This window comes from Vulpes lagopus, chromosome 5 (assembly GCF_018345385.1).
Source record: "Vulpes lagopus strain Blue_001 chromosome 5, ASM1834538v1, whole genome shotgun sequence".
NCBI classification, from domain to species: domain Eukaryota; kingdom Metazoa; phylum Chordata; class Mammalia; order Carnivora; family Canidae; genus Vulpes; species Vulpes lagopus.
Genome location: NC_054828.1, coordinates 124494074 through 124520318, shown reverse-complemented (window position 1 = coordinate 124520318; position 26245 = coordinate 124494074). Strand labels below are relative to the sequence as shown.

Here is a 26245-nt window from a genome sequence, read left to right as displayed (position 1 = left end):
GCTCCGTGGAAAAGTGTCGGTGACATTGAATGGGGAGACCGAGCGCGAGCCCGGCGCGCGCACACTCGCGCACACGCGCGCGCACGGGGCCCCGCTCGCTCCGAGATCCCCGGCCACGTAAGTAACTATTAATACCGCGTCGCCGGGAGTTGCGGGCGAGCTGAGCTCGGGGACCGGCCTCGGGCACCGTCGGCCACCCCCCCCCACCTCGCGCGCCCATCCCCCCCTTCAATTCTAAATACACATTCCTCTTACCTCCGGGGAAGAAAGAAAGAAGAAAGAAAGAAAGAAATAATAATAATAATAACAATAAAAGACGAAGACGAAAAGCCATCAATTTCCTCCAAAACAAACCCCACCGGGCAATTTGGGTGTAGGGTCCGGGGGAGGCGCAGTGGTTGCAAATTGCTCCAAGGCGAGATCCAGGTATCCAGCGGGAAAGGAGCGCGCCGCAGGTGGGCCGGGGGCGCATCCCCTTCCAGCGCCCGGAGGACCCCCCCACCTCGCCCCTCTCCAGCTCGCCCTCCCCCCGGAAGCTCGTGCCGGGGGAACCGGAGACCGTTCATCTACCCTCGTCCCTGCCTGCGCTTCTCGCTCTGTTCGGAGGACGGGCTGCAGCGCGAGCGAGGGAGCGAGCGGGCGGCGACAGCATGAGCCGGCGCTGACCTCCGCCCGGCGGCCCGACCCGGGCTTTGTCGCGGCCCCTGCGCGCGCCCCGCGCCGCCACTCTGTGCCCCGCAGCCTCTGCAGCCTTTTGTTGGCAGCGCTGACCGCTCCAAGTTAAATGCTCCTTTGCCATTCTTTTTTTTCTTTCTTTCTTTCTTTTCTTTCCTTTTTCTTTTTTTGTCTGTTTGTTTAAATTTTGGAGAGCTCTTGCGATCTTGGAAAAGCCTCACACGCCATCTACAGTTTAAACGTAGGTAGCTCCTCGCTCCGCCGGCCTCCCCCCCCCTTCCACGCCCCCCACCCTTTCCACCAAAAAAAAAAAAAAAAAAAAAAAGAAGGGGGGGTGCAGCGCGGATTGTGTCTGCCGTGCAGCGCGAGCCGGTAGACCCGTGCTTATTTCCTTTTTTTTTTTTTTTTTTTTTCCTTTTTCCCTTTTTGTTTGGTTTCTAACGCGTCGAGCCCCAGCGGCCGCCGTGCGCGCTCCTCCAAGGTTGCACAAACTAGACAGCAGGGCTCCTCCGCCCCGTCCGCGCTCCGGGAGCCTGCGTGGGGATCGCTCCGGGAGACCTGGCGCTGCGGCTCCCCGCCGGAGCAATCGGGTGGCTCGTCTAGACCCACGTTGGAAGGAGACAGAGAGAAAGAAACTAAAAGTGCGGAGACTCTGCAAAATCGCCGGCTGCTTGGGGGTAACAAAAGGACTCGGAGTTGCTGCGGACTGAGCGCCCCCGGGAGCCGGGGCTCGGAGCCGACCAGGTGCCCGGCGGCGCCCATCTGGGGGCTTCTCCCTCTCTCTCCACGCAGCCCCCTTCCCTTCCCGTCCCCTCCCCTCGCGTCTCCTTTTAAAAATCCGTGGCACGGAGGCGCCTGCAGCCGCGCTCGCCAGCGACTCATCATCATCTCTCCAGCGGGGGTGCTGCTTTTTTTTTTTTTTTTTTTTTTTGTCTGTCTGTCTGTCTGTCTGTCTGCCGAGTGCGATCCCCACACTCATGAACATACACAGGTCTACCCCCATCACAATAGCGAGATATGGGAGATCGCGGAACAAAACCCAGGATTTCGAAGAGTTGTCGTCTATAAGGTCCGCCGAGCCCAGCCAGAGTTTCAGCCCGAACCTCGGCTCCCCGAGCCCGCCCGAGACTCCGAACTTGTCGCATTGCGTTTCTTGCATCGGGAAATACTTATTGTTGGAACCTCTGGAGGGAGACCACGTTTTTCGTGCCGTGCATCTGCACAGTGGGGAGGAGCTGGTGTGCAAGGTAAAGAGCCCGGGGTTTGCTGGTTTGGGTTTTTTTTTTTGTGTTTTTGGTTTTTTGGGGGGTGCTTTTTTGTTTTGCTTATTGTCTTTTCAAAAGATTCCCCGGGCCCGTTTGCAGGGCGGGGGAGGAGGATGGGGGGGGGGGGACGGGAGGTCTCCAAGCTCCGGAGCCCCCGGAGGAGGGAGACGCGCGGGGTAATTCTCCGTGGCCTCGCTAAAAAGGGGCTTTATTTATTTGTTCACGTTCGACTAGTTGCGAAGTTTTTAGAGCGTTGCAGACAATGGGGCGGGCCGCGGCGGGGGCGTCCCGGGGAGAGCCCCGGGGTCGCGGGCGCCGCGAACACGCGCGCTCCCCGGGGCCCGTGGGGCGCCCCTGCGCGGGGTCGGGGCCCGCGGCCGCCCCAGGGCTTCTCCCCGACTGTCGCCCTCCCCCCCTCCCCTCCCGCCGAGGAGCAGGGAATCCCCCGCTCATTTTAGGGCACTGATGACCGGGTTCCTTTCGCAGCCATTGTTCTTAGAAGCGTGCAGGTGTTGAACCTTTGTTCCGAAGGTGCCCTTTAAAGGAGACACACAAAGGTGTCCCCTCCGGCGGAGCCAGGGGCCCAGCGCGCGGGGAAGGAGTTTACAAAGAGCTCCCTGCTGCCTGCAGCCTGGAAAGGAGGGCTGGGGGTTGAAATCAAAGCCGCAGGCGCACCTTTGGGTGTAGGAAATAGTGAGTCCTTGGCTCCTCTGTGGTCTCCTTTCTGCTCATCCTCCGGACTTCCGTGCCTGAACACCCCCCCCCAGACACCCCCCCTCCGACACCCCCCCCCCCACCAACACACCTTTGCCTGTAGGGTTTACAGGCCCGCTTCTGGAGCCCCTGGGATTCTCACTGCTAATACAGAGATGGGCACTTCAGTTTCCTTTTTGTCTTTGACCCCCAACAGTGACTGGGGTGTCTGTGTGTCTTTGTGTGTGCTCCAGAGGAGAGGATGAGAAGGGGAACAGTTGCAAAAAAAAAAAAAAAAATAGAGTAGAGCATACTGCTACCCCGGGCATTGGGACACATAGATCAGGAATTCATTGTCACTTAATTTTATATTCGGTCACTCTTGGTTTTTCTTGGGAGGGGGGCGGCGGCGGGTAAGGGGGTGGTGAGGAGTGGGAGTGGGGACCTCTGCTGTCTTTGAGATGGGCACTCTGCAGAGCCGGGCTAGGAATAAAACATCGCGCTTCTCTACCCTTAACCACAGATTGCCTTATTTCGTAGCGGACTGGAGCCTTTTCATTGTAAATATGGGTTTTGTGGAGGTCTTCAGTCAGTTCTGCAATTGCTCAGTTCAGATCTCAGGGGGAAAATCAGAGACTCTTTAAATAGAGCTCTCTGCTTCTAGGGAGCATTTGGTATTTTGCATCTCCTCCCAAGTTATTGAGACCCAGAGCAACTGTGCCCGGTTAACCAAAATTCGGTCGGCTATTCAGGGCTGGATTGAATTCTCAGAAGACCTGCAAGGTTGCACAATAGGGGAGTCATCCTTTGAAATGAATGAATTCCACAGAGCTGCCACTCTCCTGTGAGATATGCACAATCGCCCAGCAGTGAGAGTGTTCACTCCCTTTGCTCAACTTCGGTACAACATTTTAATATTTTTCAAAGGCCGGAGACGCTTGTAAGTGAAGGGACTCTGCCTTCAAAGTCTGCAGGAGCATCTTGCTGTTATTTCTTTGTTTAAAGGCAGAGGGGACTTGCCCCTGTTCTTTCTTTCTCCCTCCAGATTCTTCAAGACGTTATTTCCCTTTGGGCTGACCTTTCGGTGTCATTCATAGACTTGCTCTTTGGCTTGAAACTGTACTGAATCGGCTGGTTTAGTTCTTGCAAAGATTGAATCAAGCCCCTCAGCAATTACTGTGTGGCTGCAAGTGGATTTAAGTGCAGTATCATTGTTCTGCTTGACACAGGTCATCCCTTTAAGACACGGCAGCCCGGTTTCCTGCAAAGCCTGCAAGACTTTTTATGCAAGCAGAGTTGTGTGTGTCCTAGGAAGCCCCAAGTGGTTTTTGTAAGGCTGCTTCCACGAGCTACCCCCAGATACACGGTGTGAACTCAGTTTACCGCAGGGCACTGTGAAATCTGCACATTGAATCAAGTTCCGTTTCGTGTCTCAGAGTAAAGAGTTCATGTCTTCCAGCTCCCTTGTTGACCCAAGGAAAAAGTCTTTGCAAGACCAGACCAAATGTAAAGATGCCATGACTAGAGAGGACTGCAGAGAGAATTCTACAGGACCCTCTTTGGGATCATTTGACCAAAATAATCAAGCCTGTTTATTGTCTCCCTGAGCCTACTTTAAGCTAGCCAAATGAAGAAAGGCAGCTTTAGGGGGTCTTTACCTTATCATTTTCATGGAAATGCTGGTAGCTACTGTGCAGATTGACATAATTACTATCTTGGAATAATGGGCACTTTTTTTTTTAATTTTTTTTTGCAAATGCTACTAATGATGGCCTGATCTCACTGCCTTATCTCAACTGTCACATTATATAAGTAAGGCTCCAAATTAAACATTTAAAAGAAGCTGGCAGCCAGGCTTATGGCTGGATTTTGCATTTGAAGGTGATGGTTTAAATACCAGTCCCACCCCATAAATGCCTATTATAGCTGCTACTAAAAGTTTGGTTCTTACCCATTTGGGAGAACAGAGGTGTTTGTTCCATTTTTCATCCTCTGTCCACCATCTTGGAATTTGATCTCCTCCAGAGGGTATTGGCTAGTCCTTGAAGCTGCCATGAATATGTTGTCTTGTTTGTTTGTTTAAATTTCTGTGTCCATCATCAGTGGGACAGGATTAAACCCGACTGAAGGTGTGGAGCAGAAATCACCATGTATTTTTTTTTTTTTCTAGAAATGCAACTTGAGGGAGGAGGGTATTACAAATCCTTGTGACTCCATGGGCACTGGCGACAGAGCCTGCAGCCTGGTGCTCCAGGACACATCGCCCCCGTTATATAACACGGAGTGTTTACATTAGCCACTGCAAGACGTTTATTACTCTCTGTGAAATTTTTGAGGGTTTCCTAGGTTTCTGCTGCCCACAGTCTGGGTGTTAAAGTTGACTCAGGCATTTCAGATTCCTAATTGAACGGACCTCTGAGGTCACTGCTCGTAGGTCATCATTTGACAGTATCAGGGTGTGATTTGTGGTCTCTGGAGATGTTCAAGTATTCATTCTTAAATTCTAGGTTATAGTGGCGGCAGCTGTGCCGCCTTCCTGAGATGCCTCATTATGGTTCATTCACAACGTTACTTTGCTTCCTCGCCCTGGGTTAGCACCAGCCCTCCTGAGGTTCTTTCTATCCTTGTTTGACTCACAGATTTCTTCCGATTTTTTGAAGCTAAGGGCGATTTAACTTAAATCATGGATTCTTAAGTGGCAGCCTGGGTCCCTGGATGGGTTGCCGAAGGCCTGCGAATCCCCTTAAAATGAATCCAGTATTATTCTGCACGCATGGGAGAATGGGCATTGTCAGCCAGGAGGGGACAGGGCTTTGATCGGGTTCTCACGTGGGATCCGGACCCCAAAAAGGTCAGCGGGGTTCTAAATCAACGTCTTCAGTTTAGGAAGAGGAGGGAGGCCCGGTGACCCTGAGTGCTTTATCCATCTTATCCAGATTACTGGTGGCCAAGCCAGGATTAGAGCCTCAGACGGGTGATTTCTAGGCCACGCTGCAAAACAAGGATCAAGGAGAGGGTGTTCTAACTAATGAAAAAGATTTAAGAAGCTAAATGGTTGTTGCTGGAGCATTCTAGGCCTGCAGTGCTCTCCAGCAGAGCACCTCGCGCCTGCCCCTCACTCCTGCAGGCGCAGAATGGAGTCATGTGCCCACATTCCCAGGCAGATAGTAAAACCACATTCCAAACCCAGGGATTTGTATTCCTGATTTACTGGAGGTCTTGAAATGAATGAAAGCTTTTTCTTATAACCTCAACGATTCTCTGTAGTCTTAATTCCTCTTAGGGTGGTTTCAAAAAGGTATTGAGGATGGATTTTCTTTTTAAATAACCCCACAATGAGGTGGCATTTCACAGGCTAATTTTGATTCATAGAAAATCATTGCATAACTGATTCATTGAGCTAGATAGCTGTGGAGGGAGTCGAGGAGCGTGTCTGCTTTCCTATTAAGGACTGTGTGTCCTATTCCGAGCTCTGCCGCTGGGGCTCTATTCGCCTTGCTTTCTGAGCCTCCATAGCCACGTCTGTCTGTAAAATGAAGGTATGGAATTAGAGGACCCTGAGGCAAGGTCTATGTATTTACTCTGCTAATTGCTAGTATGTTGTAGGGTCCTATACAACGCAACTGGCACAGCACAAACTGTGTTGCTCACAATTGCCACGGTTGGATAGTGATGTACGTTTTTTTTTCTTCCGTTTCATTTTTGGGAGGAAAATAAGACGCTGTCTGCGCAACTTAGCAGGGGGTCGCTTGCAGATTTTGCCTCATTTCTGTAAACCAGTGATGGGGGTAGAGAGGAAAAAATGCTAAGATGTCTCATTTATGCCCTATTTTACGTCTTGCAAGGCCTTTTTACCTCCGTTATCATATAATATATATATGTGTGTGTGTGTGTGTGTATATATATATATATTTATTTACTTATCATATAATCTTCCCAACAGTGAGAGTCAAGTGTTGTTTGCCCATTTTCGACATGGAGATTCGGAAGCTCAGAGCATTTGGTCAGGGAGCATTTGGGGATGAGCAAAGATAAAGGACAGCTGGGAGGGAGCAGTCAGGGCCAGTGTGGTGTGCATCCAGGTTCAGTCTACCTTTCGTTCCCCTCAACAGCCAATGCCTTGGGAGGGGTCTGCATGCTGGCAGTTGGCTCTAGAAGGGGCACCTCTGACTCTTGATCTTGTTGTGAATCCCGTCCTAGGTGTTCGATATCAGCTGCTACCAGGAATCCCTGGCCCCGTGCTTTTGCCTGTCTGCCCACAGCAACATCAACCAAATCACCGAAATTATCCTGGGGGAGACCAAAGCCTATGTGTTCTTTGAGCGAAGCTATGGGGACATGCATTCGTTTGTCCGCACCTGCAAGAAGCTGAGGGAGGAGGAGGCGGCCAGACTGTTCTATCAGATTGCATCGGCCGTGGCCCACTGCCACGACGGGGGGCTGGTGCTACGGGACCTGAAGCTGCGGAAGTTCATCTTTAAGGACGAAGAAAGGTGAGTGTCATTCCTGTCCGGACCTCGAACTCTCACGGGCTGCTCAGGAGCGGCTCGCTTGAGAGGTTGCAGTGGACATTATCGTGCTGGCCGCTGTCCCGGCGAGAAGGCAGGGTGGGAGGGCAAAGGAGGTGAATGAATATTGCAGTGACTTAAGTGCCCTGGGAAGACGGGCTGCTGCTGCTCCAGCGGTGTTACTGAATGCTCAGAGGTCGGGCGCCAGGACGGTCTGCGACCTGCTAATTAATTTTGTTTCGGTGTCATGAACTCTGAAGGTGGCTGGAAGCCTCTGTGGCCTTTTCAGTGTGCATAAGGCACGAGTTTTGCTTTTGAAATAATCCTGCCTTCCGATGGGCTCAGTGCCTGGCATCAGTCATTTAGAATCCATTCATTGATTCCCCCACTCAGTAGATGTTTCCTAAGTGTGTACGTGTGCATTGATACAGCGCGTGTGTTATTCATCACAATTCTCAGTAATGTGAATATCAGCGTGCGTTAGCTGCTCAACTCACCTACAAAGGAATGTTCCAAGCCCTAAATGAAGATTATATATGGGTCAGATGGGAACTGGGGGCTGGGATGTCAGTTCTCACTAGGACTTGGAAGTCGAGAGAGTTCTTATCAGAGAGGTGATTTGGGAGCTCACCTGAAAGATGAGTGTGTTCCAGTGTGCGAAGGACCGGCATGCCAGGTAAGGAAGTTGCCAATACACATGCAAAGCGAAGTGAAGGTCTGGGTTATTGTGGGGGACAGCTGGGCAGGACGCTGGGCATCTGGGTTCCATTCATTGTTCTTCCATTGGCTCATGACATTCTGTTGGGCAAAGCCACTTGGGGCCTGCTTTCTCTTCGATTGTACAACTCTTCTGAGCCACTTTTTTTTTTTCTTTTGAAGAGTATACTGTTTTAGAGGGATGGAGGCAAGTGATTTATAATCATTGCTGACTATTCCAGAAATTGCTCCAGAATTTCTACCACGATGACCTTGGGCTTCCTCAGTTCCTACTAGAAAAGTGGTTGGTAAAGCGGAGATCCCATTGTCACAAGGCCACTGAGGACCATCTGAGTGCAGAGCTCACGCATACCATCCATTCACTCCCTGTACAAACATATCTCGAGGATTATTATTATTTTTTTAATCTGGAATATCTTTTATGTGTCTGGTGCAGATCTGGCTTTTCCCCCATTCTTCCTGCCAGTTAGCCTGCCGTGTACCCAGAGGCGTATGATATTTTAGGTTACTGCTTATAGGTGTCTGTTGATGTCCTACGTGACAGATCTAGAATGGGATCTAGTGATGTCTCCTTCGGTTTTGTTCATCTTTATGATCTGAGCTCATTGGGAAGTAAATGGGAAGCATTTGGGGATGAGCAAAGATAAAGGGCCTGTGGTTACTTAAACCGAATGCAATAATCTTGTGACAGTTTATCATGCAGCTGAGTGGTTATTGTTCCATGTATTTTACCCATAAACAGGTGTCTTAGGCATTCATGGCAGCTAATAGCCTGGTCTTTGATAGTGCACGGTTTTGACTCTTACTAACAAACAGAGGAATAGGGAGCTCGCCTAAGATCTCGAGTGTGGGGCGACGTTTACATTTTCTCTTCTTCAGCTCAGCTGCCTCTGCTCTTGCAGTCTGGAGACTCAGGTTCTTGTCCCAGGTTTGCCTTTAATACCCTCTGTGACCTTTTAGTTTGATCCTTTCCTCCTGGCCCCAAGTTTTCTTATCCTTTTATTGTCCTGGCTCTGTTTTACTGGTTCTGAGGTCTTTCTGAGTTATAACATCGGGTATGTGCTTCATTGAGTATTCTCACTGGAAGTTACATACACATCTGACCCCAACAGACTGCTGACAAAGGTAGTTCCTTTGTCCTTCTGTGTTCCACCTTTCTTGGAAATGTAATAACTGTAATTACAAAAATAAGAGGTGGTAGTTGGAGACCACTATTAAGGTCCTGCTATCAGGTTATTGTTGGCCTTACCTCATTCTCTCTGCAAATGGGGAGGATGGGCATCATCATGTTCATTTTATAGAGGAGGACTCCAAAATCTTCTGTGAAGTCTCAAACTTAATAGACAAGAAAGAGCTGAAGTAAGGACATATTCTCTATTAAATCAGCTCTCAAGAAATTCATTTGCTTGCCACGAGGAGTAAGAGCAAATGAATGCCCTCTCTCCTGGGGATCCAAGTTTTTAAACATCACCTTTGACTGTGTGTATATCTCTCTCTCTCTTTTTTTTTTTTTCAAGATTTTACTTTTATTCATGAGAGACACAGAGAGAGAGGCAGAGACACAGGCAGACGGAGAAGCAGGCTCCATGTGGGGAGCCTGATGCAGGACTCGATCCCGGGTCTCCAGGATCACAAAGGCAGATGCTCAACCACTAAGCCACCCAGGTGCCCTGATTGTGTCTCTTTAGAAAGGAATTTCAGACACCAGCAAGTATACAGGGTGGTGCATCCAGTGATAGCACACACATGGTGAATACATATTTATGAAGCGAGTCACAGTAGGTGGACTTCCCCAGGTCACAGAACATGGGAGCAGGTGTGGACTCTAGGGTCTCCAGAGGGCTCATCCCTCAGTCCTCTCCTGTTCCTGCCTGGAATCAGAGCCCCAGAGGTGAGGGTGCTGGCCCCAGTGCCCACAGATGGCTGGAAGCAAATAAGGGGCTGAGTCACACCTCACATTTGCTGCTGCAGGCCTGGCTTGTCCTTTATGGGAAGTTAAGAGTGCCCAGGAGCGCATGGTGGCAAAGCTGAACTCCTTGATGTCCCAGGGCCTAGAGAAGAAACATGAAGATGTCAAAAGCTTCCAATGCTAGGACTGTGAGTCTCTGGCTCTGAGTTTAGAGCGGTGTTTGACTTATGCCGAAGAGCAGGACCCTGTCTAGAAAGATCTAGAAAAAAGTACCCCGTATGAATGTGAAACTAGAACACTTCACTGGAGTAAGCATGTCAAAGCTAAAGCCTTTTTACCTTCAGAGAGCATTTTCCTTCTGAAAAAGGAAGCATCAGTGACAGGGAGGAAGCTGGTCATCACGCGTCCCCAGCATATCTGACAGGACTTGAGCCCGTGCAGCCCTGCCTCCGTGGGGACCGTCAGAGAGAACAATAACTCCTCGTCTGATGGACGAGGTGACTGGGTTGCCCAGGAGTTAAGTGACCTTGCTCAAGGTCATACAGCCAGCATGCTGATGATGGAGCCAGCCTGGAAATCCTATCGTTTCACTCCAGAGCTCTTTCTCTACCCCACACCGTGCTGAAGTCCCGGTGGACTTGCTGTTCCTAGCCTGACAAATGTCTCTGTCTGGGCAGCTCTGAGAAGGTCACTCTCATTTTCAAGGACATTCTAAATGTTCTCATCAGTAGCCGACAGGAACTTTTTCTCCAGCCAGCTGTCAACTTTTATGAAAGAGGAATAATGCCTTGTAGGCTTCCTCCTTATTGTTTTGTTTTTTAACGTCTCGATTTCAGAGTGGGACACTCTGGGTTTGTCACTCGATGCATTTCTCCCTCTGTACGTCCCAGCAGTCATTGAGTTTCACGGCAGAGTTCCTCTTTGTTGGTCTGCACAGTGGCCTGCATGGAGCGACCCGTCTGTTTTTTTGAGGGGGACAGCAGCCAGGGACCTCGCTGGGGACCAGGCTCCTGGCAGCCCTCACCATCCATCCCAATCAGCAGGACTTCATCAATAGGTATTTGAATAGGACTGAAGCCTATGCCTCTCCTGACAACATCCAGCATCCAGCGTGTGAGAAAACAATGGGTTGAATTTGCAAGGCTTTTGAAACGGTGAAGGATGGAGCCTGTCTGTTTTCTGACCCTTTATGCATTGGTCCTGTGGGGGAAAATCTCAGAAGAGGCCTTTCGAAACCCTATTTTATTGAAGTTTCAAATCACCAGACCCCTCTTTTGGGCATGATCTTCTCTCTCTCAAGGATGTGCGTCTTATTGTCTGATGCTCTTGTAAGGGATTGAAGGTGAAAGCATTACGTAGTGAAGTTGGCTGGGCCCCACTGGGTGCAGAACGAGACCGGCCTGTGAGCTGACTCCTTATGAGTGGATTTCCGATTCTGGACCTATCTGTAGCTGAATCCGGGACCATCCATGAAAGGGTTCTTCGTAGAACTGTCAGGGCCATTAGTCCAGTTTCTCGAAAGCAGCTCTGACGACATTATGCACACGCGCCACCCCATGTTACGTGAGGGCCTGATGCCAGGGTACCTTCTGCTTCTGTGTCGAATTAGCAGCGCTGCAGGGCCTTTGGCTTCTCTTTTATTTTGATTTGGGTTCTAGATTCGCATTCTATCTCTACCACTCCTTAGCTGCCTGGTCTTGGATGAGCCATTGAATGCCCCTGAGCTGCAGATTCCTCAGGGCAGAAATTAGGACTGCATCTCTGTCGGGGGCTGTGAGAGTGAAATGACCCAAAAGCACACAGGGTGGGGCAAGTGCTGAAAATAGCCAATGGCCAGCTGGTCCTGAAGTCATTGATAAAATGGTGCCGTTGTGAACGAGCCATCCCCAGGGCGCCCGAGTCCTGTGGAGAACGTGCTCCAGCTCTTAGGGGATCCGTTTCACAAGCAGTGGAACCCTTGTGATGTGAAGGGTCGGATTTAAGCCATACCCTCTGTTCCTGCTGAATTACAATCATTGGATCATCAGTGCTGGGAGGGCGACCAACAGGGTGAGTGCAAAGGGGTAGAGCGTGCAGCTCAGAAGGGCCAGAAGGTAGACAAGATGTACGCACGGGAAGGTGGACACAAGGCACGTGCAGGGAGTGAAGGAGCCCGCTCCCCTGGCCTGGACCGGCCACTCTGTCCCCGGCCTTGTGTTGCTACTTCTCCTCCGTCCCTGGGATGTTTCTGCAGGGCAGAACTAAGGTGCTTTTGTTTTCTGTTTGAGGAAGTTAAGCCCCTACCCCGATTGTGCTCGCCGTGGACACCCCTTTTGCATCCTCAGTTCCTGTAGTAGAATCAGAGATGGGCTGTCGAGTGGGAGGGGCTGCGTGTGTGTGGTGGTGGGTGGGCTAACCCGAAAGAGGACAGTGCCCAGATCCCAGGAGGGTGTGCCCGTGTCCCCAGGCTCTCTCTCCTTGCTGGGCTGTTAGGCTGACCTACCTGGGCCGCCTCTTCCAGGAGGCCCCCTGTTTCGCTCTGAGCCTCTGAGGGAAGGCCTGAGCTTTGGGAGAAGACCCATTACTCCTGTGTGAAGGCCGAGTCACTCTCTGGATTCCAGCCCCTGTTCCTACGCTAATTAGTAAACTTAATCTTGACAAGTTACATAACCCCTCTTGTCCAGATTGCTTCATCCGCAGAGTGGAAATAACCAGAAGACTTTCCTCATGAAATTAAATGACTTCATGCAGCTGAACCCAGGCCTTGGCACATAATCAGCCATGGACAAGCGGCAGCTCCCACTGTCTTCACCTCCCCGCCCCGTGCACATAGTATCTGGCCCCCTGGGTGACATAGGGCGGCTTGCTGAGTCAGGATGTGAAGAGCCCTGGAAGGAGGTGCAACCTCAGGCTGCCCCAGGAGTGAGCCCGGGGTTCCTACAACGGCTCCTGTTTTGCCAGCTTGCTTTCTCTTCTCCCTTGGGACCAGGCCCCTGGCCACCTCCCCACTCCCCGCCCCCCAGTCGCGATTCAGTGTTGACATTTCCCTGCGCAGAAATACCCCCCCGTGAATGGAGAAATATGCCTCTGTACATGTTTCTTCTTTGGTTAGATTTTTATCTCTTGACGTCACAGGTTGCATTTCCTCTGCTTTGTGGAAGCTGATCGGTGCCTGCTTCTGCAGGAGGGAGGCTGGACCTTTTGTAGAAACCCAGCAGCCCTGGGGCTCTAGGTGTCACCTGCCACCATCTGCACAGGCATAGGACCTACGTCTCCCGTGCGGTGGGTGCGTTTTCCTCCCCCCACCGACTGACGTCTGCGTGCATGCTCTCTCTGTCTCTCTCTCTCTCAGGTTATTTCTATACTGGCTCTTCTTGTAGATCCTCAGCCTCCATTGAGGCTTCAATATCTAACAAAATACATACAGAGACCAGACTGGAGACCAGATCCTGCCTTCTTTCATCAACAACGATTTGCGTGAAATGGTAGGCTCGTTGTATTTTAGCAAAAGTCCTGATCTTTTTGAAGAGGCCAAGCTCCTGGAATCCCCTTCTTTCTGTTGACCACTTCTATGTACTTGGGGCACTGCCAACCCTTGGGGAAGGCTCACTCCCCCCACGTCTCCCTGGATGGGTTGGTGATCCCCCCTCCTGCAGCACCTGGACAGTCTCCCCTTGGATTGTCCATGTGCATCCCTACGCTGTCCTCAGCTCCTGCTGGCCTGAGAGCTCCTCGGGGACAGAGGCTGTCTCGTGTCCACTGCTGCTGGAACACAGTGGCATCGAATGAATGAAGATCTCCTTCATTGAGGGTCGGCATCTCAGATTGGATTCTCGTGACAGAATGAGAGAGGTGGGGGATAAGTACAGATCTTTGGCCTCTAGGGCCTTGCCCAACCTGGGAGCCCTAGAAAACTAAAACGTATATACATCTCTGGAGACACCTTTTCAAAAAAGAGCTACTTTCATTGTTCTGCATCAAGTGAGAAATTAACCCATCATTCCCATTTCGATTTCATGATTTATGCAGAAGCGACGTTTATTGAAGACACTGTTCCATGTCTGTGGTGGGGGGTTTTCATTTATGAAGGGCGTCCCTGACCGTAGTTAGAAGGGAGAAGATCCTCAGGGTTCTTTGCCTAGAAATGGGCTAACTAGTAGGTATCCTTCAGTAGCGTTCCTGGCTGAATTATTTACTGTTTTTGCTTAATAAATTAGTTGATGGACTAGACTGAGACCCTGGGCAAGCAGAGCCAAGGGCCCAGCAGTAGGATTTCTTAGTCCTTCACTGAGCCATTTGACCTTGGCCTCCCTTCTCTGATGTGGCTTGGACATCATGAACCTAGAGTATCCAGCATGGTGCCTGATGCACCGCAGAGCCTTAAAAAAGGCAGCTCTCATGACTGCTCTTGGTCATCAGCTGATGGCCTTGGCCCTCACCACCGAACAACCTGGAGATTCATTTATTTATTCAGCAAATAGTGTTGAGCATCTGTCATGTACCAGGCACTGCTCCTACAGTGCCCAGCAAAACTGGACCCTTCCCTCATGGGACTTCCATTTCAGCAAAATATTATCTAGCATCCACCGTGGACCAGGCCCTGTTCTAACTACGACACTTAAAAGAACTAATTTAATCCTGTTCAACTACTGGATTTTCATTAACCAGTTTAAAACAAACTGGTGGTATTATCACCATTTTACGGATGAGAAAATCGAGGCTCAGGATCTCACAGCTAATCGTTGGCAGACCTGGGGTCTGCACCCAGGACCCTGGGGTCCCATGCGTAGGTCCTCAAATACCACCCTGGCTCTGGGAAATAGACACCAGGTAAAATAGCACCCCTTGTTGTCCTATCCATAGAATGAATTGTCTCACACAGTTAGGCCACAGGTGAACACCAGGAGGACCTGACCAGCCCTGAGTCTCGAAGCTCAGTACTTGCTTTTCTCTGAGCGGTCACAGGCCACCCGTTAACCAACCCCACAGGCAGCCCTGTGATGTCCTGCGTTCCATTTTATGGAGTGGGTTTTATTTTCTCTACAGAACTGTAAAGTGGGGTCCGTTTATCTTCTCTGTCTTCCCTACCTGGCCCGGGACTAGCCTTGTAAATGCTTCCTGAACGTCTGGCAATTGACTAAATGGGTGTGTGAATAGCTCCTTATGCCCTGGAGGCATAAATATTATAAGAAAAATCCCCTAGACGTATTGATGGCAGAAGGCAATGGATGGAAACACGTTTTAAATGTCCTTTTTCCAGCACTCTCGGGAGTCTCTCTAAAGCATGAAATAGAGTCAAGCCTATTTGAAATTCTTTGGACCTTAGAGAGTGCGGTTCTTAAGTAGAATCATGCCTACATACCCTGAACTCGAGACAGCATGTTGCAGATGGGAGCATCCTCGACATGGGAGTCACACTATTTTGCAAACGTTTATTAAGCATCTATTATGTGCTACATGCGGCGCTAGGTATTGAGGGTATGAATGAGAATCCCGTCCGGAGAGCCCTCGCCTAAAGGAAGACATAGTGTAATAGTTACTTTTCATACCACGTTACAGAGAATGAGTGTGCACTAGAGGGGTCTCCAGGATCCAGAAGAAAGTATCCTAATGGCAGAGTGGGGTGCAGAGAATGAGGGTGTCAGGAGGAGATGGGCTCCTTCTCCGGTTGGGTGGAGTGAAGTAGAAGGGTGTCCAGAAAGGATGAGTAAAGGCCAAGAGGCACGAATGAGCCCTGGGAGGGGCGTGCTGGTGGAGAGCACCGTGGGGCGTCAGAGAGGGAAGCAAGGTGTAGGCCCGGGGTGCATGCTCATGACCTTGAACTTGACCTGAAATCCACAAGGAGCCATTATAGGGTTATTATTTTTTTTTCCTAGACAGGATGGCACAGGGTCCGATTGGGATTCTGGAAGACGTGCAGGATGGCCTGGGGATGGGATCAACTTCAGGAGTCTGAGCCTGAACCAGGACCCAAGCCGTGGGATCAAGGAGGGATGGTTAAGAGGCAGAATGGAACCCGGCCCTTTGATCCTCACAGATAGGGAAATGGGGAGGGAATGTCCCTCCACAGTTCTAGAACATGTTAGTGGTGTGACCCAGAGCAGAGCCCAGATTTTCTGGCTCCCGGAAAATCATTTTCTGTGCCTGGGCCATCTGGGTGAGCCCTGGGGTAGCACTCTGCCAAGTGGAAATCCCTGTGTGACGCCAGCGCTGGACTGCGGCTCGCGGGGCTCCCTGGGTCGGTGGGGTCACAGGGCCTGGCTGAGCCTGCTCCTGCCTTGCCAGTGGTGCACGGATAGGAACGATCTGGACCCCGGATCCGCCTAGGCCCAAGGCTGGAGCAGGACCTCGAAGTGTGCGTGGCTCACTCTTCCCGGAAGACCCCGGGCTGGGGGGGCCCGCCGAGCACTGAGCTCTCGCCTGCCTGCAGCTTTGCTGAGAAGCTGGATCCATCCACTTGGGGTCAGGGGGTCCTTGGGGATCCAGTCTCCATGCAGAGGAGCAAGAGGCCAACAGAGCAGTGATGAGGGAGTGGGAGCTGCACTGCCTTCCTTCCCCCGCCCCCCGGTCCCGGGGAGGTGCAGGCCGTGCTCCAGGAGCGCTGCCTTCCTGCACTGGGAAGGCCTCGGGGGTGGGAGGTGGGGTGGCCTCCCCGCTGTCCCGTGGCCGGGATGAGTCAGGGCGCAGACGACACAGGCCTCTCTATTGTGACGGGGCCGCCGTGCTGCGGAAACATCTGGGTGCTTGAGTTGGATCTGGCTTCTCATCCCAACTGTGCTTCTCCCCAGCAAGTCGCGTCATCTCGCTAAGCTGCGATTTTCTGGAACCCCCAACTACGTCAGGTCGTGAGCATACGTACCACGGGATAGAACCAGCCGGCCCCGGCCTGTAGACTTCGCTCATCCTGAGCTAGAGGGTTTCCCCGGGGTTACCTGCTGATGTGGAAGCCGCTTGACCTGACTGTCCGGCCTGTTCACTGAGTCTACACCACCTGGCGCCTCGGTGGTCCTCAGAGGCCACTACTGGGAAAAAAAAAAAATTCTGTGCACATAGGAAACAGAATTACGGTGACGATTTCTCTGGCAGCAGAAATAGCATCGCGGCGTAGCCCCCCAGTGGGCCCTTTGCTCCTGCAACCGAATCGACAGCCAAGGGTGGCTTTGCAGCCGCGGGCAGAGCAAGGCGAGGTCTGGCTGCAGCTGACCTTGCTGGCTTGACCCTTGGCCTGCTAGGCCCCACCCCATGGAGTGGCCTTCAGTGACTTCTCTGAGTTCCACTGACCTCAGGCCACCGGACTTCCCGGCCTGGGCAGGCCCACTTGATCTCGCTGCCCTTCCAGCCCGGCCCCACCCTGGCCCACCCTGTCCTGCTGCCTTCCTGCTGCGGGAGCCCAGGGCGGTGTTTAAAGGTCTAAAAGCAGAGCGGGGCGGCTGGGGTAGGCCGTTTTTGCCGTTTGGGACGGCATGCTAATTTGGAATCCCGGCTCTGCCACGCTTGCGAGGTGGCCTTGGACGAGTCGCATCTGCTTTCCGTAGCTCGGTTTCTTCTTCTAGTAAATGGGCAGGTCCGGCCACCTCTACCCAGCTCAGGAGCTCCAGGAGTTAGGTCATGGGTGCAAGAGTTCTGTATGGGGCCTAGAGCTGAATAAACCCGGGGCCGTGTTTGTCTCCAGAAACCCAGAATCTTCTTTCACGGGTTCTGTCTTTGATGCTAAGTAAATCCTGTGAGGCTGGTGCCAGGATGTGTTTTGGAGAGGCCACCCAGCGTGATGGTCCCCCTGATGTGGACTCAGAGCTCGGTGTTCTCAGGTACCCCACAGGTGGCCTGGGGCCTTCAATTCTCTGTGCCTCGGTTTCCTTATTTGCTAAGACGCTTGCGTGCATGGTAACATTTGTCTTCAGTTTTGTTATGAGAAACAGAGATGTTGACTGAGCGTGTCCCAGCACGCAGTAGGGGTCGAACTCATGGCTGCTATGATCGTTAGGACCGGGGTGTCATCTAGGAAGTGCTGCACGGTTCCTGTAGTTTAAAATAAAAGGAAACTGAAAAATCAGGAATTTTGAAGCTAGGGGAGCCCTTCCCAGGCCATGAGGCTGTGTTCTCATTTTGCAGAAGAGAAACTGAGGCCGAAGGAACCCGTGGTCCTCGCGACAGGTGTCCTGTTCCTGCGACATAGAGGCCCAGAGGGAAGCACCCAGGCCTCTGCTGGGAGTGGCCGGGGCATCGGGACTTTCAAGGCCTGTGCCTGCTGCTCCACGGAGGCGGGAGTAGAAGCACGTCCTGCTGGTTCTGGCTTCCTCACCTGGCTGGGGATCCAATGGCACCGGGCCTGGTGCCAAGTCCACAGGCTGCCCCGTGGAAGCCTTTTTCATTCAGAAGTTAAAGCAAAGCAGGCTGGTTCCTGCCCATGCCAGGGACAGGTTGCAAAATGCATGCGGGGATGCAGCTTCTTGGCCAAGTCAGTCCTGCCCCCAGGCTGATGGCTCTTTCCTCCAAGAAGCTGCAGGAGATAAGCACCGTCATTCACAGCTCTTTGGTCACAAAAATTCTCCATGTACCATCCTCATTCCCACCGCCTCCACAAAGCCCAGGCCGACCGCCCTCGTCGGGACTGAATGAAGTGAGCAGAATGAGCTGGACACATTTTGGGGGGTGGGGAAAGAACATTCCAGGCAGGGGGAGAAACAAGTCCGAAAGGCCCAGGAAGGAACTTGGGCACGGAAGTCACATCCACTGGGATCTGCCAGGGGCTTGTTCGTCTGTCTTCTCCTCTAGGCCCTGGGCTTCAAGGTGGGGCTTTATCTTACCACCAAGTTCAGTTAGCGTTGCCTCTGGTTTCTGCACGTTTCCCGTGCTGGGCTTCTCAGCAGATGCTGTCTTCACACTGTCTCATTGTCTCAAAAAAGCAGAGAGAGAGGATGGGTGTTACGAGTCCTGTCCTGTCCCCAGTGCCTAGCGTCAGTGCCCTCATGATTAGTGGGACGTTTGAATTTCTAGGACCACCGATGCCCTTTGCCCGGGAGTACATAATTCCCACAGGAGACAGGAGAAGCTGTAAGACTGTTCATTCATACCGTCCCAGGCTGACACGTGCTGCAGGTGCCCCTCCTGGCCCTCACCCCACACGTGCTCTCCGGAGGAGACAGCGGCAGCCCTGCTCCCCAGGGAGGCACACCCAAGCCCCAGAGACCTTCTGAGGGTCCCTGCAATAGGACAGCGAGTCCCTGGGGACTGATGCTGGAACTGCAGCGCGGCCTCGGGTTCCTGACCTGTGCACACCCCGCAAGGCCCTTGTCTAAAGACATAATCCAGACCACTTGCCTTGACCCCTGCCTGGGAGTGATGTAAACAAGGTCACGGTGTTCCGAGCAGGAGGCGAGGTCAGAAGTACGCTTGCGAGTACGTCCTCCCCATCTTTCTCTGGGCTTCTCTTTTTCTTTTTTCTTCTCACCTCCTTGGGATTGTCTTGGGATGTCTGTGCCCCCCAGGCTGGCTCTCCCTGACCCTGGTTGCGTGTGTGCTGCCAACTTTGAGGAGGCCTGATTGACTGGGACAGCCCAGTTCTGGTTTCCTGCGCCAGCTGCTCAGGTGGGTGGGCCAGACTTGGGGCTGAGCATTAGGCTCCTGCACTGAAAGGGGTAATAATTCTGGCCTTGGAATTGATTTTATCAACTTTGGAGAGGAAATATATGTAGCTACCCAGCACCTGTCTAGGTACATAGATGGTGTTTGGTATCTGGCACCTAATAATTTTCAAAGCCTGAATTTGGACCCAGGTCTCTCTGACTTCAAGACTGAGAGCTGACCTGGTATATAGGGGGCTGTTGTGGCGCAGTGGACACTGAGCCGAACGTGACAACAGATCCGACTCTCCCCACCTAAAGCCTGGCTCCTGAAAGGGAGGAAGCCGAAGTGGCAGGTGCATCAGCCCAGGGGCACCTGAGCATCAGCAGCACTTGGGACGCACTTTCTACTGCACTCTCGGGTTGACTGGGTATTTGCACACCTCCTGGAGGTGGGAGAGGAGAGAGACGAAAGCCGGGGAAGGGCATTCATGGACAAGATTGAACCCTTAGCCATTTCTGAAGGTGTTTTTCTTTAATCTGGAGAAGGATTCTAGAAGAAGGATCAGGATGGAGGTAGGGTCCCTGCCGCCTGGTGGAGGGGATGGGTCACAGGGTGAAGCTGAGAATCACAGTCTTGGGTTATGGCTTGGAAGAGGATAAGAATGGAAAAGGGCTTCAGATGTGGTTTAGCATAAGGAGCTTGGGGTGGTGACGTCTGTCTCCTGCAAAGGCCGAGCTAGCAGCAGCTCAGGTCTCTGGAGGCACATCTGCACCCGCCCTCACCCCTCCAGGGACTGAGGTATTGGAATTTACAGCCTGTGCCCCATGGGTGCTTCACCTGACATCCACTTAATCCTGGCTAGGTGGGCAGAGGGGGGCTGCTCCCATAAAGACGAGTGCACGGGAGCTCCGAGGGGTTGATGGTGTGACTGTCCCTTTCACTCCCAGATTGAGTGTCTGCTATGCTCTTGGTGCGGAGAAAGAGCAGCAAAGAGAGGTGATGTTCCCTACATACAAAACGACCTCAGCCACCTGCTCCTGAGCTTGTGGAGGTGGGACCGAGGTGATCACCCTGCAGTGACCAGGAGAATGGAATAGAGTATAAATGTGTGCCCAGACAAGTGTAAATGTGTGGCATTCCTGGTGGCAGCGAGGGGCAGGAGAGTACTGGGGCCCGGGTGCTGCTGTCCATGGGACGGCCGGCAAGGGCTCTGTAGTGAAGCTCATTTGCGCAGAGACCCGAAAGAAGTGAGTGGGAGTGGGAGACATCCACGTGTCTGGGGGAAGCACATTCCAGGCAGGGACTGGGGGAGAACAGGTGCAGAGACGCCAGGAAAGACTGTGGTGGGTGATCGGTGTGTTTGAGGAGCAGTGAAGAGGCAGGAACAAAGAGGAAGCGGGCAGGGGATGCAGTCGAGAGGCCCTAGGCTCACCCCACAGCTCGGGGAAGAGGTCAGATGCACCTGCCTGAGCTGGAGGGCTGGAGGTGAGTTAACCCAGCTCCAGACCTGGATCTGCATCTGGTGCTCCTCCCACTGGACCGTCCCTTGTCCCACAGCTGTCATTGCCAGAGCTCTAGTTATTCCCGTAATGTTTCTGCTGCAATGACCGTGACCTTGGAGGCCAGGAGTCTGGCCAGCTTCTGAACAGGGGGGCGGGGAGCAGTGGCCAGTGAGGGTCGGGCAAAGGAAGCTGTTGGGAGAGCCCACCTGGGCCCTGTTTGTGTCCTCTCCCCTCTGCCCCCTGGGTTTCCCCAACTCCCCTCCAATCTTGGACCATCCAGTGAGGCAGGTGTGGGTCCACCTCACCCACCGTCTTGGATTAGAAAGAGCAACCGGAAGAATGAGACTGGCTTTCAGTCCATCCAGTTCCAGGTTAGCACGTCTAGACCTTTCCTGCATCTGTAGGTCGGTAGCTTCAGGGGGAAGAACGTGTGTGCTGCAAGTTATAGTAGGACATGGGTGAGCACGTAAAGAAGAAGTGTTGCTATATATTACACAATCCCAGAATGTGAAAACTGGCAGAGGCTTTCAGACTCTCTTGTCCAGATGGACGCACAACACTGTGCATGTACTTAATGCTCCCGAACTGTACAGTTAAAAATGGCTAAATTGGTAAATTTTATATACATTGTACCACAATTAAAAAAATAAAATTAAAAAGAAGACTGTCCAACACTCCCCTTTAAGTTTGAGAAACTAGAGAGGTTGAGTCACCTCCGACCCACAGCCACACAACAGATGAGAGATGTAGTCTGGCCTGGAATCTCTCCCCTCGCTCCCAGCCCAGCACCTTCTCCAGAGACCACAGCCATTTATTGCTCATTGGCAGAGATGAGTACAGGGAAGTCTTCGCTCCTTAGTCTTTGAAACTTGTGAAATCCAAAGGTCCTCTAAGATCTCAACTTAGAGTCAACTCGGGATTTCATCCCTTTGTTTCCTATAGGCAGCTAACCTGATGAACTGGAGCCTCGCCTTCCTTCTGTGGCCCACTTAGTAGCCGTGGTGACGGCCCTGCAAGGCTCAGACCTGCAGCCTGAGGGAGGAGGAGGGAGACCACCTGGTGGACCTGAGCCTCAAGCTCTGATTTAGCCCCATTGTGGTTTCTCCGAGCACTTTTCCTATTCTCTGCCCATTGGAGCCCTGTGACACCTTGGGACAATAGGGTAGAGGCTATGATGTGTGCTTTTGAGATGATGGAATCAACTGGTCTGAATGACAATGACCTCATAGGCCCGTGTAGGGCCTGCTACTCTCTGGGCTACCCTGACTCCAGCCCCTCATCCCTGCCCCATGTCATCTTCGTGGCAAGCCTTCATGATGTGATGGAACGGGACTGAGCCTCTGGGGTTTAACGTCTCCTAGAGCTCTGCTATTGGAGGCTTCCGGCCAGGAGAACAGGACAATTTCCATTTTAAGCACTGGAGGGTCGCAATACTTAGCTTTCCACGCAGGGGACGGCAGACCAGGGAAACGGGAATTCTTGGGAGGCCCCTGAGCCTAGGAGAAATGCTGGTCTCGGAGCTTCTGGTGCTGGGTGGGGGATAGTCTTCAGTCTTGAGCAAGTCACGGTGTGTCCTAGTCCTCAGCTTCATTCATTTGTAAGTTAGTATAGTTCATTTTAAGAGTTTAACTTATGTCCCTACGTATTTACTGAGCACTTATTTTTGTGCCCAATGGTCATATCAAGCCCTGCTGGGTGAGGATGAGTGCTGGACCCCAGAGTCTCAGAAGTCGGTGTGGAGTTTCTCTGCCTCTGTTCATGCGTGCCTCTGGGAGAGCCCTGGAGCCTGTCAGCCCAGTCGTCCTTCAGTGGCACTGGGAAGATTGACACACATACCCCTGCACACACACATAAGAGAAACCAGTCACCTACGTGTTGACACCTAGAGGTCGAGGTTACAGGTAAAACTAAGGCAGATCGTTATCAGGACAAGGACCAGCCCCTGGGAGTGTGACGGGCCAGACAGGAGGCAGGTTCAACAGAAAATTTTGGAAAGAAGAGGGGCTTGAGGATGCCCTGGGCGGGTCCGCGGTTGAGCCTTCGGCTCATGGCGTGATCTCGAAGTGCCGGGATCAAGTCCTATGTCGGGCTTCCTGCGTGGAGCCTGCTTCTCCCTCTGCCTATGTCTCTTCTTCTCTCTCTCTGTGCCTCTCATAAATAAAATCTTTAAAAAAAAAAAAGAAGAAGAAGAAGAAGAAGAGGGGCTTGCGATGAAGATGGCAGCCTTGGCAGGGCTTAGTTAATAGTAATGCATTCCTGTACGAACATTCCCCAGCTTTGCCTGTGTCCTACAGAGAGGCAGCTTGGTAGTGGCAAAGGAGCAACAGGTTGACTAAGGAAGGTGTGGGGCCAAGTCTTCTCTATTTCCCAGTCAAAAGGCATTGGACAAATTACTTAAACTCCATGAGCCTTGATGTTCTTACCTGTAAACTGGAATCCTAAAATCTCAGATATCTAACAAAAGGACTGTTATAAAGACAAAATGCCATTGAGTGAAAGGTCATTTTAGAATGTATCATGTCACCCAGAAGCTGGCCAGGGCTATGGAAAGAGCTACTGGGAGCTTCCCAGTTGGTTGGATCTGAGCTCAAATCCTGTGAATCCCCATCACCCCCTAGATGTATCTGAGAATAGTAGGAACTTCCTAGTTCCTCATCACTGAGATGGGGCCATAATCATGTCACCTATGGTCTGTTTACTTGCTGGAGGTGTGGGTCCCCCAATAGCTCTTAAGCTTCATGCAAATTCCCTGTCACTTATTCACTCCTGCCCCCCCCCCCCCCACCATGGAACAGGGTCTGGCACCTAGAAGTTCCCTCAGTAAGTTGTGTTTGGCCAACCAGGTTGAATGAATGAATGGATGATCTCGGAAACATTAGAGCAGAAGCAATGATGCTGTGATGAGATCCATGTGTGTCGGTGTACCTGTAGGAGCTCACGCTGTCCTCTCTCTTGCAGGACTCGGGTCAAGCTGGAAAGCCTGGAAGATGCCTACATCCTGCGGGGGGATGACGACTCCCTCTCCGACAAGCACGGCTGCCCCGCTTACGTAAGCCCGGAGATCTTGAACACCAGTGGCAGCTACTCGGGCAAAGCAGCCGACGTGTGGAGCCTGGGCGTGATGCTCTACACCATGTTGGTGGGGCGGTACCCTTTCCATGACATTGAGCCCAGTTCCCTCTTCAGCAAGATCCGGCGTGGCCAGTTCAACATTCCAGAGACTCTGTCACCCAAGGCCAAGTGCCTCATCCGAAGCATCCTGCGGCGGGAGCCCTCAGAGAGGCTGACCTCGCAGGAAATTCTGGACCATCCTTGGTTTTCTACAGATTTTAGCGTCTCGAATTCAGGATATGGTGCTAAGGAAGTGTCTGATCAGCTGGTGCCGGATGTCAACATGGAAGAGAACTTGGACCCTTTCTTTAACTGAGCTCATGCCCCACAGAGACTTAGCAGGTACCAGGAGCAAGAGAGGGCAGTGGAAAGTCCTTCCAGGGGACACGCATCGCCTGGCTTGGTAGCAAGAAAGACACTGACACTCAAGTTTCTCGGTTCAAAGAAAGAGAACCTTCAAGGAGCTAGCTGAACATGTAGCGGGGGGGGCGAGAGATGTGGGGTGGGGGTCTGGGGTCGGGTCAGTGCCCCTGGAGCTCCTCTTCCCTGACGTAGCCCCCCGGAGACCACCCCTGTCAGTTGGGCTGCTTCCGCCTACCCCACTTTTCATTTGTTCCAAAATAGTTGCAGATCCCGACAGAATCAAAACTCTCTGCCTCAGACACACATCTTGGCATCGCACTGTTAGCTTTTAACTTCTTGTCACGATTCAGGGAAGGTACAATTGGCCAAGGATTTTTTTTTCTTTTTAAACAAGATAACCACCTATCTGATAATTAATGGGGTTCATTTAAAAAAAAAATTCGGTGCACACAGACTGACCAGAAACCTGGGTGCTAAGCTAAAAGAGAATAGAAGTCCAGTTTTGTGTCTCTTAATTGCTCTTTTCAAGTCATTTCTTTTAAATAAACTATTTAATATCCTGGTCAGGAAATGACATGTTGATGCTTTGCTCCCTGAAGGGGAAAAAAAAAAAAAAATCTGTCCTTTAACAAGCTATTCTGTTCTGTGTCCATGGGTTTGTGGCAGGAAGCTATTAGAAGTCAAACGTCCAGATGCATTACTGCTATCAGAGTTTAAAGAAAGAAAAAAAGAAAAGGAAGGGAAAGGAAAAGAGAAATTCACTCCTGAATTTTTTTTTTTCCTTCGAACGATGAGGGCTGCCTCGTAGGTGGTCCTCTCTGCTGGGCTGGGGGCAACAGGGGCGAGATCACGGGAAGTGCTTGGAATCTGAAGGTTTTGCGACACTCTGGTCTCAGCTACACATTTTGTCCTTGTTTTATTGGAAACTAGTGAAACCAAGCAGGTTGTCCCACACGTATGAAATACAGGGCAGCTATTTCCTTTTCTTTAGGAAGAATGATCCTTTTGGCTTGGAAGGCCCTCTGGTTTGGACAAAAGCCCTCGGTTAGAGACAAGTGGGAAGAAAAAAAATCAGCCGGAAGCTAGGATGATATAAATAAAAACAGCTCTCTATCCCAATACGCACCTTTGTATTTTCAAGAATTCTTCTATTTATTAAGGAAAATGTCACATTGTGATGTATTAAGCCAGTACTTCAATTACGGGTTGACTTGGGATGACATGTTACATGCTGTAGTTAACATTTATCTATATATTTTTTTTTCCTTGTTTGAGTATTTCTGTCCCTGAAATAACCTTTCGTTTGGCTTTTCTAGATAGCTTTATTTGATTTCGAGTGGCAAATGTTTTTTTATTACGGCTTTTCTATTTGCTGTATGATACAGAACTCTTTTGGCATAAATATTTGTGTTTCCAGTACCTCAGTTGATTGGATTTTACTGCCTGTATACGTTTTGTGAAATGGTCATGTTTTTGGGTAGGTAACACGTGGACTCTAGTATGTAAATGTTACTTGAATCTGTGCTTCATTATAGTATGTGGCATGTGTGTGCAGATCTTGGATGCTTTATGCCTGCTTAGCAGGAGCCCGGCCTTCACATTCCCAGGAGGGCGGCTAAACGTTCATAGTCGGGAGACAAGGCGGCCATGGATTTGCCCTTGATTCTATTTTGATAATAGAAGATACGAAGGAGAGAGGTTTTTGGTTTGGGGGGGGCGGGGAGTGGTTTGTTTTTTTGTTTTCGTTTTCGTTTTGTTTTACATTCTGAAGATGGTGCTGTGTCGAGAAGGACCTGTTTCTCTCCCCCATCCCCTACTTTTTCAGAACCCCGTAGGAGGAAAGATCGATGATGTGCATGGTGGGAATCTATGGCCTCTGGTGCTTTGTCCTGTATTTGGTTTAATGTTTTTGTCCTAATCTCTTCAATCAATAAAATTGTGCGTATTTAACTAAAA

The 26245-nt window shown here is 51.3% G+C and overlaps 1 protein-coding gene across 2 annotated transcripts; it reads left to right on the top strand.

The window, feature by feature from the left end:
- TRIB2 (tribbles pseudokinase 2) lies at positions 1-26245 on the top strand. 2 transcript variants are annotated; one of them, XM_041756724.1, is made up of 5 exons: positions 1-117; positions 1132-1419; positions 1667-1922; positions 6834-7126; positions 23774-26245. In XM_041756724.1, the coding sequence occupies exons 4-5, from the start codon at positions 6972-6974 to the stop codon at positions 24240-24242; spliced, it is 624 nt and encodes a 207-aa protein (XP_041612658.1). In that variant the 5' UTR covers positions 1-117; positions 1132-1419; positions 1667-1922; positions 6834-6971; the 3' UTR covers positions 24243-26245. The 2 variants fall into 2 exon arrangements, with proteins under 2 accessions (XP_041612658.1, XP_041612657.1); XM_041756723.1 differs by lacking the exon at positions 1-117 and having other exon boundaries at positions 1281-1922.

Excerpts from the sequence above, each read along its gene's own strand:
- TRIB2 (XM_041756723.1), top strand. The coding sequence starts at position 1,653 with ATGAACATACACAGGTCTACCCCCATCACAATAGCGAGATATGGGAGA. Across the intron at positions 1,923-6,833 it reads GGGAGGAGCTGGTGTGCAAG|GTGTTCGATATCAGCTGCTA; the intron begins GTAAAGAGCCCG and ends ATCCCGTCCTAG. Across the intron at positions 7,127-23,773 it reads ATCTTTAAGGACGAAGAAAG|GACTCGGGTCAAGCTGGAAA; the intron begins GTGAGTGTCATT and ends TCTCTCTTGCAG.